Source organism: Microtus ochrogaster, linkage group LG9 (genome assembly GCF_000317375.1).
Source record: "Microtus ochrogaster isolate Prairie Vole_2 linkage group LG9, MicOch1.0, whole genome shotgun sequence".
In the NCBI taxonomy this organism is placed as follows: Eukaryota; Metazoa; Chordata; class Mammalia; order Rodentia; family Cricetidae; genus Microtus; species Microtus ochrogaster.
The window spans coordinates 3100618-3115884 of NC_022034.1; the positions used below are offsets into that span (position 1 = coordinate 3100618).

The 15267-nt window shown below is 42.1% G+C and overlaps 2 protein-coding genes across 7 annotated transcripts in view; one reads left to right on the forward strand and one right to left on the reverse strand.

Moving 5' to 3' along the window:
* Nucleotides 1-220: 220 nt before the first annotated feature.
* Pdcd2 (programmed cell death 2) lies at nucleotides 221-5819 on the forward strand. 2 transcript variants are annotated; one of them, XM_005363333.3, is made up of 6 exons: nucleotides 221-537; nucleotides 848-1090; nucleotides 1852-1983; nucleotides 4314-4417; nucleotides 5141-5254; nucleotides 5331-5819. In XM_005363333.3, the coding sequence occupies exons 1-6, from the start codon at nucleotides 261-263 to the stop codon at nucleotides 5505-5507; spliced, it is 1047 nt and encodes a 348-aa protein (XP_005363390.1). In that variant the 5' UTR covers nucleotides 221-260; the 3' UTR covers nucleotides 5508-5819. The 2 variants fall into 2 exon arrangements, with proteins under 2 accessions (XP_005363390.1, XP_026643288.1); XM_026787487.1 differs by lacking the exons at nucleotides 4314-4417; nucleotides 5331-5819.
* Nucleotides 5820-7578: 1759 nt separating this feature from the next.
* The window catches only part of Tbp (TATA-box binding protein), a 17225-nt gene continuing 9536 nt past the window's right edge, over nucleotides 7579-15267 (reverse strand). For all 5 annotated transcript variants that reach the window (XM_005363332.3, XM_013352353.2, XM_013352354.2 and 2 more), the window contains exons 6-9: nucleotides 13559-13650; nucleotides 12523-12690; nucleotides 11265-11359; nucleotides 7579-10366 (exon numbers count right to left, since the gene is read on the reverse strand). In XM_005363332.3, coding sequence (XP_005363389.1) covers nucleotides 10287-10366; nucleotides 11265-11359; nucleotides 12523-12690; nucleotides 13559-13650 — 435 coding nt within the window. In that variant the 3' untranslated portion in view covers nucleotides 7579-10286. The remainder of the gene's footprint in view (nucleotides 10367-11264; nucleotides 11360-12522; nucleotides 12691-13558; nucleotides 13651-15267) is intronic.

Consider the following 15267-nt stretch of genomic DNA (forward strand, 5'->3'; position numbering starts at 1 on the left):
AACGTACAAACTACAGTTTCTCCTTTATATCCAAGCGCTGAGAATCCCACCCGTCTCAACAGCCTTAGTATCTCGAATTAACACCTTAAACTCAGAGGTCCCAAAAATCCTGAATAAGCGTCCGATCTCCGCGCCCCCGGAAGTAGAGACCTGCACTGGAAGGCTGCGGTTGGCCCCGCCCTCCAGCCTCTTGCGTTCATTTCCGCCTCCTGTCGCTCTTCCGGTGCGGAGACCACACACCCCGACCCCTCCGGGACCCCATGGCTGCTCCCGGGCCGGTGGAGCTGGGCTTCGCCGAGGAGGCACCGGCCTGGAGGCTGCGCAGCGAGCAGTTCCCGAGCAAAGTGGGGGGGCGACCCGCGTGGCTCGGCCTGGCGGGGCTGCCGGGGCCCGGGGGGCTGGCGTGCGCGCGCTGCGGCCGCCCGCTCGCCTTCCTGCTGCAGGTGTACGCGCCGCTGCCCGGCCGGGACGACGCCTTCCACCGCAGCCTCTTCCTCTTCTGCTGTCGCGAGCCGCCGTGCTGCGCCGGGCTGCGAGGTGAGCGGCCCGCCCGGGGGCAGGGCCGAGGCTGTGGGTGCCTCAGGTCAAACCTCGGAGTGGGATGAGCCGGTTGATGTGGGCAGTTGGAGTCGGTTAATAGAAACTGTCTCTTAGAAACGTGCCCCTACCTACAGATTTTCATAACTCTGTTAGGCACGAACTCTTCCCGGTTTTATCCCTCTCCTGTAAGAACTCCTCCCTGAAAGAAAAGACTCTACTTTTCCTCTTTATGCGGAAGAAGAAGGTTCAAGTGTTTGGATTTTGTTTCACTGAAAACCTTTATACTTTCCATAACTCTTCGTTTCAGTTTTTCGTAATCAGCTACCGAGGAAAAATGTGTTTTACTCATACGAGCCACCTTCTGAGACGGGAGGTTCAGACAGTGGAGAATGTGCGTGCCTCCAGCTTAAGACAGGAGCCCATCTCTGTAGGGTTTGTGGCTGCCTGGGCCCTAAAGCCTGCTCTAGGTGCAAGCAGGCACATTACTGCAGTAAGGAGCATCAGACACTGGACTGGCGGCTGGGACACAAGCAGGCTTGTGAACAGTCAGGTAAGATATCTGTTTCTAGCAGTTTCGGTGCCTCAGTCAACCCAGATACTTTAGTTTCTGATTAAAGTTTAAATTAGAAAACAAAATACTTTAGAAAGTTTTAGAACTGGTAACATGAATACTTTAATAATGAAAGTGGTGTTGAAATCATATGGACATCTTGAGTATTGGCTTTTAGACTCCCTAGTCAAAAATAGAACCCGCTAAACACAGTAGTTAACAGCAGTCATGTATAGTGTCACTGTCTTTTGGTCGATGGCACATTCACCCCTGATCTGATAAGATAATGAATTCTTTAGTGACTTGGTAGACTGTGATCTCATCACTGTTTATGCTTGGGCTAGTCTCATGAAGTTGTGTATAACATCCAGTACATTGGTAACAAGTGACTGTATTAACAGTTGGTATATTTATTGTACCATTTAATCTTACTTTAGCCTAATATGTGTTTTAAAAATAATGAGCCAGTGGTGGTGACACCTGTCTGTAATCCTAGCTCTCAAGATGCAGGAGGAGTTTGAGGCCCATCTGGGCTACACAGTGAGATCCTGACTCAGAAGTGAGCTTGCTGTGTTATACAGGCAGCAGCTTTATACATTTAATGCCCAATACTTCACCGGGTGCCTGGCATCCGGCTCCACAGTGATTGTCCTATGCCGTAGTGACTGATGTTCAGACTGATGAAGTGCTTTAGAAATGGGAAAATTTTAGATCATCTTAAAACTAAATGTTTATTAATGATGCTAATAACTTTCTTGTAGATCCTTTAAACCAGACAATTCCAGATCACAACTTCCTGTTTCCAGAATTTGAAATTGTAACAGAAGCAGAAGATGAGATTATACCTGAGGCTGTAGAAATGGAAGATTATTCTGACGTCACAGAAAGCATGGGTAAGGACATGGCATATAAGTTTTACAGTACTATGACCAAGTACACTTTAGGAAAAACACTTCAGGAAGGAGAGCCTCCATTAGTATGTCAGTGGTGAAACAAGATCATGGTGGGAGATTGTAGGTGAAAACAGTAACTGCAGAATGTATGACAAGGCCCTTTGTAACAGTCTTTTAATTCTACTTTTAGATCCATACTTTGGTTACTGTCTCTAGAGTTCATGTGCTAGGGCTGTGTCGAGGCAGAAGTAGTGACCAACACACTTGTGATCATGATGAGTCCAGCTTTCATACTCTAAGGTCGCTCATGCGGGGGCTCACTGAACACACTTGGGCCTGTGCTTCCAGGGTGGAAACCAAGTTCTGGGTATCATGTGTTTGAACAAAGAACTTAAGTTTTATAGTTTGATTCTAGATCTTGCTGACAGTAGGATTTCAATTTCTAAACCGCAAGGTCAGGCTTATAGAAACCAAATTAGGCTCTCAGTTATTGGTTCATGCTCGGGAACAGGAACACACAGTGGGAAGAAGGCACCCAGGAGTCAGGAACCCAAACAAGTGAACGTCTTGTGACTGTTAGAAAGATGAGATGCAGAGCTGGAGAGATGGCTCGGAGCTTAGAACCTAGGAGTGGATGCACATGAACTGCCCGATGTAAGTAGGATGTGTGAGTGAGCATTAGATAAGAAGCAATCATAAAAGTAAACAGTTGAATTATATATCTACATAATTCTACATGACTTCAAACCAGTGATTTGACAGATGTGTATCTAGTAAAATCTATTTCAAGAGTGGGAAAAAAGCGATGGGCATGTTTTTCTTTGGAAGTAGGTCCTCATATAGGCCAGGCTGGCCTTGAACTCTGCCTCCTGATTGCAATTACAGGTGTTACACATTTTATATGTGACCGCTGTTATTTTTATTAAGTAAATTGATATATTAGGTCTGAGGAAATAGTAGAGATTTGCAGAAAGTAGGTCTGAATTTTTTTATTGGAAGATGGTAGCAACTCATAAGTACTTTATAACAAAGATTTAAAAATCTTTAGAATTTTAAAAACTGTTAGATTGTGAAATTTTAGAAATTGTTAGATCATCTCATTTATAGTTGGTACTCCAGATCTATAAAATGATCTATTTAGAGAGATAGCTGATACTGAGGAAATAATGAAAGAAAGTGGTTATCATCGGAAATTGAAGAAATTAATAGTTAAGAATCCAGTTATCACACCTTTAATCCCAGCACTTTGGAGGCAGAAGCAGGTGGATCTCTGTGAGTTCAAGGACAGAGAAACCCCATCTCAAACACAACACACACACACCCCACCCCTCAGTTATCAGTGGATCCTAGTGGTACAGACCTACAATCTCAGCTACTCAGTAGGCTTAAGATGAGATGATTTTAAGTCCAAGGCCTTCTAGGGCTACCAACTGGGGTCAAGGCAAGCCTGAACAAATTCATGAGGCCCTAACCAGACGAATAAAAACAGGATGGGCTTTGGAACTCAGGGCATTTTGCCCAGCATGTATCAGGCTCTAGATTCAATTCCTGATTTAGAAGAGCAGGAACTTCATTAATCATCAGTTATTATCTGTAAGTGACTGGGGGGAATCTTGAAATTTGATGTGAAGCTGGCTCTTCATAACAACTACAGCACTTCTATTTTGTGAACGTTCAACATTCACCAGATAAACATTTTCAGAACGCTTCCCTGAAGTGACTGTCCTAGCTGAGAATTAGTTTGGGCTGCAAGGAGAAAGATTGGGAGGGAGGGAAGGGACAGGGACACCTGTGGAGTAGCTTAAGGCTTTGCTTCTTCCCTTGAGAACACCAGTGTGAGGGAGTGTACATTCTCCATGCAGCCTGGCTATTTATGGCAGGAAGTGCCATTAATTAACGCCTCCCCCAATTTATCAAAATGGTGATATTGAATTTCAGCTTATCCGACTCAAGATATTAAGGTTGTATTTTGATACATGTTACCACACTTTGTGTTAGCAGCCACTGGTCTGCTGGAAAACTGGCTGTGGAACAGGAAATGACACTGATGGGTGAGATGGAAGGAGGCTTGAAGGAAGAATCCAGATGGTTTGAGCACGGCAGTGATGAGGACCCCATTGCAGGGAGCCCCAAGACGCACTGCTATAGTTTTTAATTTGAAGCCTTAAAGACTAGATCTATAATGATTACATGTTACCTACAAATAGGTACTAAAATTACTTGAACAGAGAATCTAATTATGTTAACTAGGTTCTCCATACATTTGAATGGCTAAATTGTGGGGATTATCCCAGTATTCCATAATTATTGTGTTGGTCCCCCCCCCCCAGGGAGAATACCTGAGGAAGAACTAGAGTCCATGGCAAAGCATGAATCCAAGGAAGATCACATTTTTCAAAAGTTTAAATCCAAAATAGCCCTTGAACCAGAACAGGTAAAATGGGATTTATACCTCTTCACTGTGTTCTCAAAACTTATAAAACCAGTATGATTCACGTGCCCATTCACTGTGTACATTATATATGTACAGAATTCCAAAAAAAAAAAAGCATAAACAAAAAGCCCTAAAGGCAACTTCCTAAACACACTGGAGCAAGTGAACAACCAGGGTAACAGGAAGCTTTGGTCTGCCTGTAACACTAGGTGGTTTTAGCAATGGTGATACAAGTTAAACAAAAGACAGGAAAAATGCTCTGAAGCTGATTATAGTGAATTTACCCTTTTTTAAACAATTTAACCAAACACTATGTCTGACTACATACACATCCCTTTTTAAAGTATTTAAGGATCTTGGCTATTCATGAAGCCAAGTACTGACTGCTATGGCCACATTTTGTATGTAGACTCACACAGTTGTATGGTAATGAGTTATTCTCAACTGAGATTCTAACACTGGGGCCAGTGCCTGCTGCTGAGTCTGGCCCACAGAGTAGAAGCAGTGACTCTCACAGGTTACCCTCTGACCTCCACAAGTGCTGCCGTGTGTACACACAATTTTTAATTGTTTAAAAAGGCCCTGACAAGTTAGGGAAGAAATGAGCTGAAATAATGGCTTTGAGGTTTGGGTGTTGGTAGTGCACAGAAGCAGAATATGGGGATCCTCTTAACTGACCCATGGGGAATTCTCAGATGAGATGGACTCCTTGTTACCTTCTAGATTCTCAGGTACGGAAGAGGTATTAAACCCATCTGGATTTCTGGTGAAAATATCCCTCATGAAAAAGATATTCCAGATTGCCCCTGCGGTGCCAAGAGGATATTTGAATTCCAGGTATGACCTTAAAAAATGACTTTTTAAGAAAACTGGACCAAAATATAGGTATTAAAATATTCTGTCTTCTCCCTAGGTCATGCCCCAGCTGCTAAACCACCTCAAGGCAGACAGACTGGGCAGAAGTGTGGACTGGGGCATCCTGGCAGTCTTCACCTGTGCTGAGAGCTGTGACCTGGGCATTGGTTACACAGAGGAGTTTGTGTGGAAACAGGATGTGACAGATACACCTGAACAAGGGTTAAATCCTTAAAAATGTTCCATATGCCTCAGGACCCACAATTCCATCTCTAGGACTTTATCCTAAGAAAGTAGTTACCAAAGACTTATATAAGTATAAAAATGTTGCTTGATACATTATTTACAATGTCTCTGTATTAATAAAATAAGTGTCCAATGATGGGAATTTCATTTTTGTATGTCCATAATGAAGGGTGATACTGTTGGTGCTACGTACATGGATGCCCAGAGGGGTACAGGGTATAAATACCAGGATGCCATACTGATGTTGATAGTATGTTACTCTTGTAGACATACATATATGTGTGCATAGAAATAATCTGGAGAGATGGCTCAGTTGATTGTAATTACTGTTAGTTATTTTTTTTGTCTGTGTGTTATGTGCACCACATACATGCCTGGTGCCTTCAGAGGCCAGAAGACAATGCTGAGTTCCCCTAAAACTGGACTTAGACACTTGGGAGATGCTATGGGTGCTGGGAATCAAGGCTGGGTCCCTGCAGGAGCAGCCAGAGCCAGCTTTCCAGCTATTAAGAGGGCTTGCTACTCTTCAAAGGAGCCAAGTTCAGTTCCCAGCACCCAAATCAGGAAGCTCACAGCTGCCTGTGTCACAGATCCAGAGAATCTGATGACCTTTTCTGGCCCGTGGGCACCCAGTACATGTGGCATAGCTCATATAGGTGCATAAAACATACAAATAAGCAAAAACTAAAAAGAGTATCTGGGAAGGAGCCCTGTGTTTTCCCTCTGTAACCTGCCACATGGCAGCACGCCCCACTTCCATGTGGGTTAAAGAGGGAGGGAGGGAGGGAAGAAAGGAAACTGGAGCAGTCCATACTGTCCAGTTCCAGAGCAAGGAAAAACTGAACTTGTTAGTCTGAGTAGGATGAAGGAGCCAGTAAAGAAGTCATGGGCTTTGTCTTTCTTTACAAACACTCTGCACAGACTGTTCACAATGACTGGGGAAGGTGAACAGAAGGAACTGTCCTGTCCCTGGGGCCATCTTTCAGGGACGGGATGTTCCATGTGGTTCACTGCCAAGCCACGTGGCCAAATCTTATGTGAGCAGGGTTTCCAGTCTTCATCCATTCACAAGTGAATTCCCATCGTCAGACACCCACACAGAGACAGACCTGAGAAAGCTGTTGTATCGTTTAGCATCCTTGTTCATCCTGGTTTGTTTTCGAGACGGGGTTTCTCAGTGTATCTCTGGCTGTCCTTGAAATACAGAGATCCGCCTGCCTCTGCTTCCCAAGTGCTGCCACCCTGAATCTTAATCTAGCAATCTTCTAAATTTTAAGAGGTTACATGACATTCTACTACCATTGACTATCTGGTCTACATATGACTATAGCATATTACACAAAGTCCTGGCTTATGAGTTCATACCATGTATGTGTACATTAAAATACACATACAACCATTTAGAGATTCCTACAAGGGTCATTTATTATTTATCAAGCTACTTTTAAGGAAAGATGCTGTTCATTTTTACTTGAGGTATTAGAGCACACAGCCGTGGAAGGCATTGGCATCAACTTGTGGCAAACGTGTAGAAACACACCTACTTAGGAAAAGACCAGGACAAAGAGATGCTAAGTCTGACTTCACATCCCAAATTAATCCTGTCCACTCAAAATGTATTACAGAAGGGTCTGAGTGCTGAGACTTTAAAAAGTCAATATACTAAAGTATTTATAAACAGCAAGGGCTATTATTTGGGAACATCCCCAGGTGGTATGGACATGAATATACCCAGCCAGGAGCACGTAGGAGTACGACCTTAGAGGCCCAAGGATTCAAGGCCACCTCAGGCCACAAACAGCGCCTGATCAGTCTGGGCTAGATACAGCAAGATCCCTTCTTACTACACTATCTTAGTTGGTTTTTGTTAGTTTGACACAAACCTAGATCTATCTGGGAAGAAGGAATCTTGAGAAAATAGTTCCATAAGATTGACCTATAGGCCAGTCTGTGGGGTACACTCTTTTTTTTTTTTTTATATTAATTGCAACTTTATTTGGCCAATGGCTCAGGCATATTCATAGCTAGCTCTTAAATTTTTTTTTGTTTTAAATTTATTTATTTATTGAGGATTTCTGCCTCCTCCCCGTGTGGGGTACACTCTTGATCAACATGGGAGAGCCCAGCTCAATGTGGGTGGTGCCACCCCAGGGCAGGCTGAGTGAGTCAGTGGCAGTGTTCTTTCACAGCCCTTCTTTAGCTCCTACCCTGTCTTCCCTTCATGAAGGACTACAACTATAAGCTGAAATAAGCCCTTTTTCCCAAGCTGCTTTTGGTCACAGTATTTTATCACAGCAGTAGAAAACCTAACTAAGACAGTCTTTCTCAGAAAGACTGCTGCATGTGCACTCTAGGGACAGCACACTTTAGTGCACACTAATCTGCAATCCGCTTATGGCCTTCAGAATTAAAGGGTTCTATTCTGGGGGTAGGTCAGTCACAGAGGTTATTCCCTGCAGGCACAAATCCTGTGTTCTAGCCCCAGTATGTCAAAAATAACAAGGATAAAAATATGCATAATATAGAAATGGTTAAATGAAAACCTTGGCAAGACACAGTGGCTCATGAGACTTACCATCCCAGCTATTTGAGAGAGTAAGGCAGAATCACTGAGTTCACGGCCACCTGGGCTGTAGGAGTCTAACCGTGTCACCCTGTCTCAAACAGAACAGGAAAGAAGGAAAAAAACAAGGCACTTTAAAGTCCCAGCCACTGAAATATTAAAAATAAATACCAGAAAGAAGAAACAAGATTACTACTTTTCAAAATTACCACGTGCCTAGAACTTAGGGTTCCAATGCATTCAACTATTAACAGCAGTAACGGGAGGTCAATAAATAGATTGGAAAAAGTTAAATATAAATTAGTATTTTTCCTTAAAGTGTTATGAAAAAATAAGAAGCATGTTGAAATAATTAACTTTTATGACATGAAAATGCTCCATATAAAAAGAATTATAAAACCTAAAAAAAAAAAAATCTTGAAGAAACGTACTAGAATGATGTCCTTCCCAAACATCAGTAACACCTGGGAGGTGCAGGAAGGGGTACTTTATATACTTCTGGGGAGCTGGGCTCTAGTACTGATTTGTCAAAACTTGGAATACATAAATGGTTTATATCAATTCCCCTTGTAAAAGTATATTATAGAAATTTATGTATTCAAAATACACATATGAGAATACCTGGGCCATACTGCATAACAGTGTGCACTAGAGGTAACAAGGACCATCACTAAGGGAATGGTTCAAATCAAGGTATTTAGGACATTACATTGCTGTTCTTGGAAGTATAACTGACACACTGACTGTAAAGACAAAAAAACAAGTCACCAAAGTATTGAACCAAAAACAAGATAAAAAGTAGCTCCAAAGGACAGAATTGCACATTAAAAATTTAAAGAGCAACACACCTTAACACCCTAGTCCACAGTTCTTTCCCACACTTGGTCCTGAGTGGCATGGTAACTTGCAAGCACTGAGGACTGAAGCCTTACTCTCCCAACTGCTGGCGTTCAGTCGAACTCCTCTCAGCCTTGTTACCTCAGAATGGTACCCAGTAACCCCAAATTCCAGGGGCTAATGCCACTGAAAACAGTCACTTGTTAGTGTCCCCTCTGCCTGCTGCCACATCAGGTATACGGGAGAGCTCAGGCATAATCTAGGTGAGGGTGATAAGACACTAATCTGGAAGTTACCTGGGGAAAGAACAGCTAAGGATGGAAAGAAAGACTTCTGTCTGATTGCACATACTCTGAGCTGTGCACAATGTACTTTTACAATTAAAAAACAGGACATAAAATGCTCCCAAATAACCCAAAGCTTCATAAGTGTCCACTTTGTATTCAAGAGAAAATAGCCATGACAAAAATGCTACATCAGAGAAGCTAGCTATCTGTGGAAAGGGTGCCAACTTCCACACCTGAAATACTCAAGAGCCCTCCGATGTCCCTTACCAGCTACGAGGCCCCGGTGAAGGCTGAAAAAGGAACAGAACATAACTAGTTTGGTGAAGATCCAGACACTATAGAGTATCTAAGGAGTAAGAGGGTGTTCAGTGTGGATCATAAAATCAGTGGCGTGTCCATTTTCACTGCAACAAACAAAAACAAAACAAATGACAAACAAAACAGTGGTCTCAGGCATTATATCTAAAATAAATCTCTTTGACAGTATGATCACATGACTCTTACAAGGTTTCGTTTATAACAAAAATCTAACAATTTACAAGCTGCATGTTTCTGTGCAGAGCCCTCTGGAGAAAGAAAATATGTACATTTATTTTGATTAATACAACTATTCAGTTCTGCAATACTGGGAAGGAGGAATGTATCTGGCACAAAAATAACTCCTTAGAGTTACAAACTAGAAAACAACACTTAAAAAAAGATTTTTTACTTTTCTGGTAGAAATATAAAAACTGGCTTATGTGGGAAAAGTTAAAATAAAAAGTCCAATTGTACAGGTGGCTTGAACACTTAAAAGTTCTGTCCCTTAAACCAGCAAATTCATCAACAGCAGTGTTTAAAATCTAAATATAAATAAGTGGGCAGAGTTGCCCGAATAGCAGCACAGAGCAAGCGGCTCACAGTGATGCTGCAGGGCGATCTCAGTGCAGAGGAGGTAACCTTTCCAATGTCCGCAGTAGGACACAGTGTCACTTCATGCTGCCACCTGTAGCCGAGTGTCCTTCTCACAACTGTCCATCAGTGGCACCAGAACTGACGTATTTAAAACACAAGTGGTGGGGGCAGTAATGCATGGCAGCCACTATGTGGTCTTCCTGAATCCCTTTAAGATGGGGTAGATGTTTTCAAATGCTTCATAAATTTCTGCTCTAACTTTAGCACCTACAAAGACACATTGGAATAGAAATGAGATGGTTAAGTAACATTTCTTAAAATAGAAAGTAACATTGCTGCCTTAAAATAAAGTCACAAGTACAGTTCTCTCCATACCCAGTTAAGACAAACTTGCTGTGTACACCAGGCTGGCCATGCCATGCTCTCCAGCTCTTGTTTTTAAAACCTTATTTATTTATTTATTTATTTATTTTTGGCATTTTTTTTTAAAAAATGAGATTGGTAGAGATGGTGGCGCACACCTTTAATCCCAGAACTCAGGAGGCAGAGGCAGGAGGATGTCTGTGAGTTTGAGGCTAGCCCAGTCTACAGAGCGAGTTCCAGGACAGGCCTCCAAAGCTACTGAGAAACCCTATCTTAAAAACCATTAATATACATATAATAAAAATACACCTGGTGACTTTTAACACCCCAGACCACCATTTCCTCACCACAGTTGGTCCTGGCCAGGATCCACAAGTCAGCAAGGCAATACCCATCCCCTAGCCCACAGTTCTTTCCCACACTTGGTCCTGAGTGGCATGGTAACTTGTGAGCACTGAGGACTGAAGCCTTACTCTCCCAACTGCTGGCGTTCAGTCGAACTCCTCTCAGCCTTGTTACCTCAGAATGGTACCCAGTAACCCCAAGTTCCAGGGGCTAATGCCACTGAAAACAGTCACTCACTAATGTCCCCTCTGCCTGCTGCCATGACGCATACTCTACTGAAGACGACAACTGTAGCAGGGCCCTGTGGCTCTCACTCTCCCCCTTCTCATGGGGGTCAGGATTGGAAGCAAAATGTAAACAAAAACATCCTTACAAGAGGCTAGACAACTGTCCCAACACAGAAATGCTATCCCAAAATTCTCTGCAATTTTGGTACACTACTTTTTTTTTAACTTACCTGTTAATACAACTTTTCCAGAAACAAAAATAAGGAGAACAATTCTTGGTTTGATCATTCTATAGATTAATCCAGGAAATAATTCTGGCTCATAGCTAGAAAGGAAATGGGAAGTCATCAGTTTTTGTAGAAACACAACAAGGCCTTGTGAAGTTCTGGAAATATTGAGTGAACAAGCCAGATGTCTACCAACAGGACACGAGATGAAAACACTTTAACCAAGCAAGAGCCGCATGTCATGGGCATGACGACCAACTACATGCTGTCCTATCACATAATGCTGTCTTCACAGAATCTACATTTTCTGATAAAGACAAGAGGGTATACTCGTTCTCTGATCCTCATTAAATTCACTCTGGGCAAGTCTAGGGATAATAGTTTATAAAAAAATCTCACCACTCATCTTAAAAGCTGAGAGTGACAGTCAGTCAGCCTGGTAATCATATCTTCCCTCCCTGAATAGGAATGTTCTAGAACTGTCAGTTTTTCTAATAGGGTGACTTAACCAGAGTGATAAACCAAATATGAGCTCAAAGATGAGCCTACACCCTGAACTGACATTAATTGATGAAATTCTATCCTAGTGATTTTGGGTTTATTAGTTCAATCTGATGAAAGGACCTGTCTGTTTTATGTGTGACCTGGAAATAAATGAAGGGCAGGCCTCCATGAGGAAGAGCAACATTGAATGGATATCTAAAGCTCAAACAGGAGTTCTATGTTGAAAATTGAACCTAATGTGCCAGGTAAAAAATTGCCCTGGGCAAAGGCCCTGAAGCAAGAGGAGTATGGTGAGTGTGGGGAGGTGGTGCAGCTGCAAACAGGAAACATACCGAGACGAAGCTGTGAGCAGGGATGCTGAGGAAGTGCTCACCAGAGAATGACAAGCAATCATAACAGACAGCTTATCCCTGCTGCCATCTTATCCTCTGCTAGTAATGTTGACAAAGAAGATTCAAACTGGGAGAAAAGTGGTAGAAGAAACTACAAATTCATGTATTTAAATGTCTTTACTGACTAACAAAGTGATAAGGCATACAGAAGTGAACGTAAGTCACTCCAGTGAAGGGGCGTCTGGGTGTCACTAAGTGACTAGGGAAATAGGAGCTGTGAGGGCAGCAGAAAGTTCAGTATAATTGCTTACTAGTAGCACATTCAACTTGCAACTACATCATAGACTTAGAAACTGAATGTCATAAATGTGCTTCTCCCTGTATGATGCCTGAGGAGACTATAAATGGATTCCTCTCAGACCTACCTACTGAACTGCTGGTGGGTCAGCACAAGGCCTTCCAGCCTTATGGGGAACTTCACATCACAGCTTCCCACCATGTTTTGGATCTTGAAGTCTAAGAACTTAGCTGGGAATCCCAACTTCTGCACAACTCTAGCATATTTTCTCGCTGCTAATCTGGATTGTTCTTCACTGCAGGAAGGATAAACAGTGAGTTATGAGCAGAACCCTAATGGAATAATTAAGAATAACTTAAACAGAGTCTAAGTTAGAAAACGAATTAAACTATCATTGTGTCTTTAACAGAAACATCAGCCATGAACTTACGACATTACTGACAAGTCCTAGATTTAAAGGACGTGATATAGCATATGATTCAGTTATGATCACTGTTAATACATTCTGACCCACAAATTTCTACCGAGATGAAAACTTCATTTTCATAAAAAAAAAAATTACTAAAGTCGGATGGTCGTGGCTCATACCTTTAATCCTAGCACTTGGGAGGCAGAGGCAGGTGGATCTCTGAGTTCGAGGTCAGCATGGTCTACAGAGTGAGTTCCAAGACAGTCAGGGCTACACTGAGAAACCCTGACTCAAAAAACAAAACAAAACACCAAAAGCAAAAATAAAAAAAAAAATGTATACTAGTAAAATTTACTATTGACAAATATACAAATTCTGTTCCCTTACATCAAATTTCTGTACATTCTTAGGACACCATTATTGGGTGAAACTGTGACTTTCCAACTTACAGAGCTTTCATCTGAAAAGCAGGGTGCAAATACAATGCTACAACCAAAGTATCAGGGTAACAGTAAGAAGATGCTACTCAAAGTGATTAGGATAGTCCAGCTGGCCGGTGGTGGCGCACGCCTTTAATTCCAGCAATTGGGAGGCAGAGGCAGGCAGATTTTTGTGAGTTTGAAGCCAGCCTGGTCTACAGAGCGAGTTCCAGGATAGTCAGGACTACACAGAGAAACCCTGTCCTGAAACAAACAAAATAAAAGCACTAGCCTGATAATAGCAACCCCCAGAAACAAAGAAACCCTTAAGGTACCTCTTGGCTCCGGTGCACACCATTTTTCCAGAGCTGAAAATCAGCGCAGTTGTTCGTGGCTCTCTTATTCTCATGATGACAGCAGCAAACCGCTAAAATGGTCAGAAAGAAGCATGAAAGCTGCATTTCTGATTAGTTTCTGTGAGCGAAGAAAGCTCAAGTATTGTAGATCCTGGGTGAAACTCTCCTGGCTACACCAGATATTCCTGTCAATGTATTTAAAAAGTATCTTTGCGCACGCCTTTAATCCCAGCACCCAGGAGGCAGAGGCAGGCGGGATCTCTGTGAGTTCAGGATCAGTCTGGTCTATAAAGTGAGTTCCAAGACAGGCTCCAAAAACTACACAGAGAAACCCTGCCTTGAAAAACCAAAACCAACCAAACAAAAGTATCTCTTAAAATGTTTTTGTTGGGCTGGAGAGATGGCTCAGAGGTTAAGAGCATGGCTGCTCCTCCAGAGGTCCTGAGTTCAATTCCCAACAACCACATGGTGGCTCACAACCACCTATGATAGGATCTGGTGCCCTCTTCTGGTGTGCAACCATGCATGCAGGCAGAATACTGTATATGTAACAAATAAATAAAATCTTTAAAAAAAAATGTTTTTGTTTCTTATTCCTTTCCTCACACTTATCTACGTTTTTTGGGTATTTCTTTATTGGGCAGTTTTTAAAAATCTCCTGATCTTTTCTCCTTTCTGCTCTTTTGAACTTTCCAAGTTTGTCCAAATAAAGCAATCCATTAGTATCAAAGTAAGCACTACAGAAAATACCGACGGAATGCGACACACAAAGTAAAAGACAGTCAGACAGAGAGCTCTTATGAGGAACAGATGGATAAATGAGAACCAAGAAAGAATCAACCATGCAGATTCAGTAAACTAACTCCTAGCGATGACAGCTGAGAAAGCCAACCAAGAAAAACAATCAACAAAATTCTAGAAATCAGATAGTATTTTTTAGTAAGCGCTCCAAATGTAAATGGTCTTACCTATCCAATTAAAAGACAAAGACTAGTTGTTTTTCTAATCCCACCATTTGCTGACTGCAAGAAACACACCTCAATGACAAGGACACTTGCAAACTGAAAGTAAAAGCAAGGAAAATGATACACAAAACAAATGGAAACTGAAAACAAACAGAGGTAGGCTTCAAGGCAAAAATAGACGCGATGAGGCTACCATCTTAATATGGTGACTGGTTCATCAAGTAGATATAAGAGCTGCATATACTAAAAATAACAAAAACTTGGTTAACTAAAAGTGAACAGTGGCCAATTTGAGTCTTTGTAGTTAATTTTCTGGTTAGCCTTATACTCAACTAAAAACCTGGCTATGAAATAGGGCTCACGTGTTTCCTACATTTAAGACAGTTCTTTCCCTCAATCTAGATGCTGTCACATTGCCAGTTTCAAGAAGACACACAAATGATGAAATCAGTAAAATGCACTTTTAATTCCAGCATTCAGGAGGTGGAGACAAAAGGGTCTGAGTTTGAGGCCATAAAAATGAAATCATAGTATAAAGTAGCAACCCTATTACAGATAGAAACACAAGACAGGCAAACATGTAGAACAGTTTCGGAACCTGGGACCTCTCTTGGTTTGGCTATACACCTGGCAGCCCGAGACCCTTACCTGCATGAAAAATACATATACAGCCCTCTCCAAACCTAGAAAGACTACCATCTACGCAGATACACACACACACAC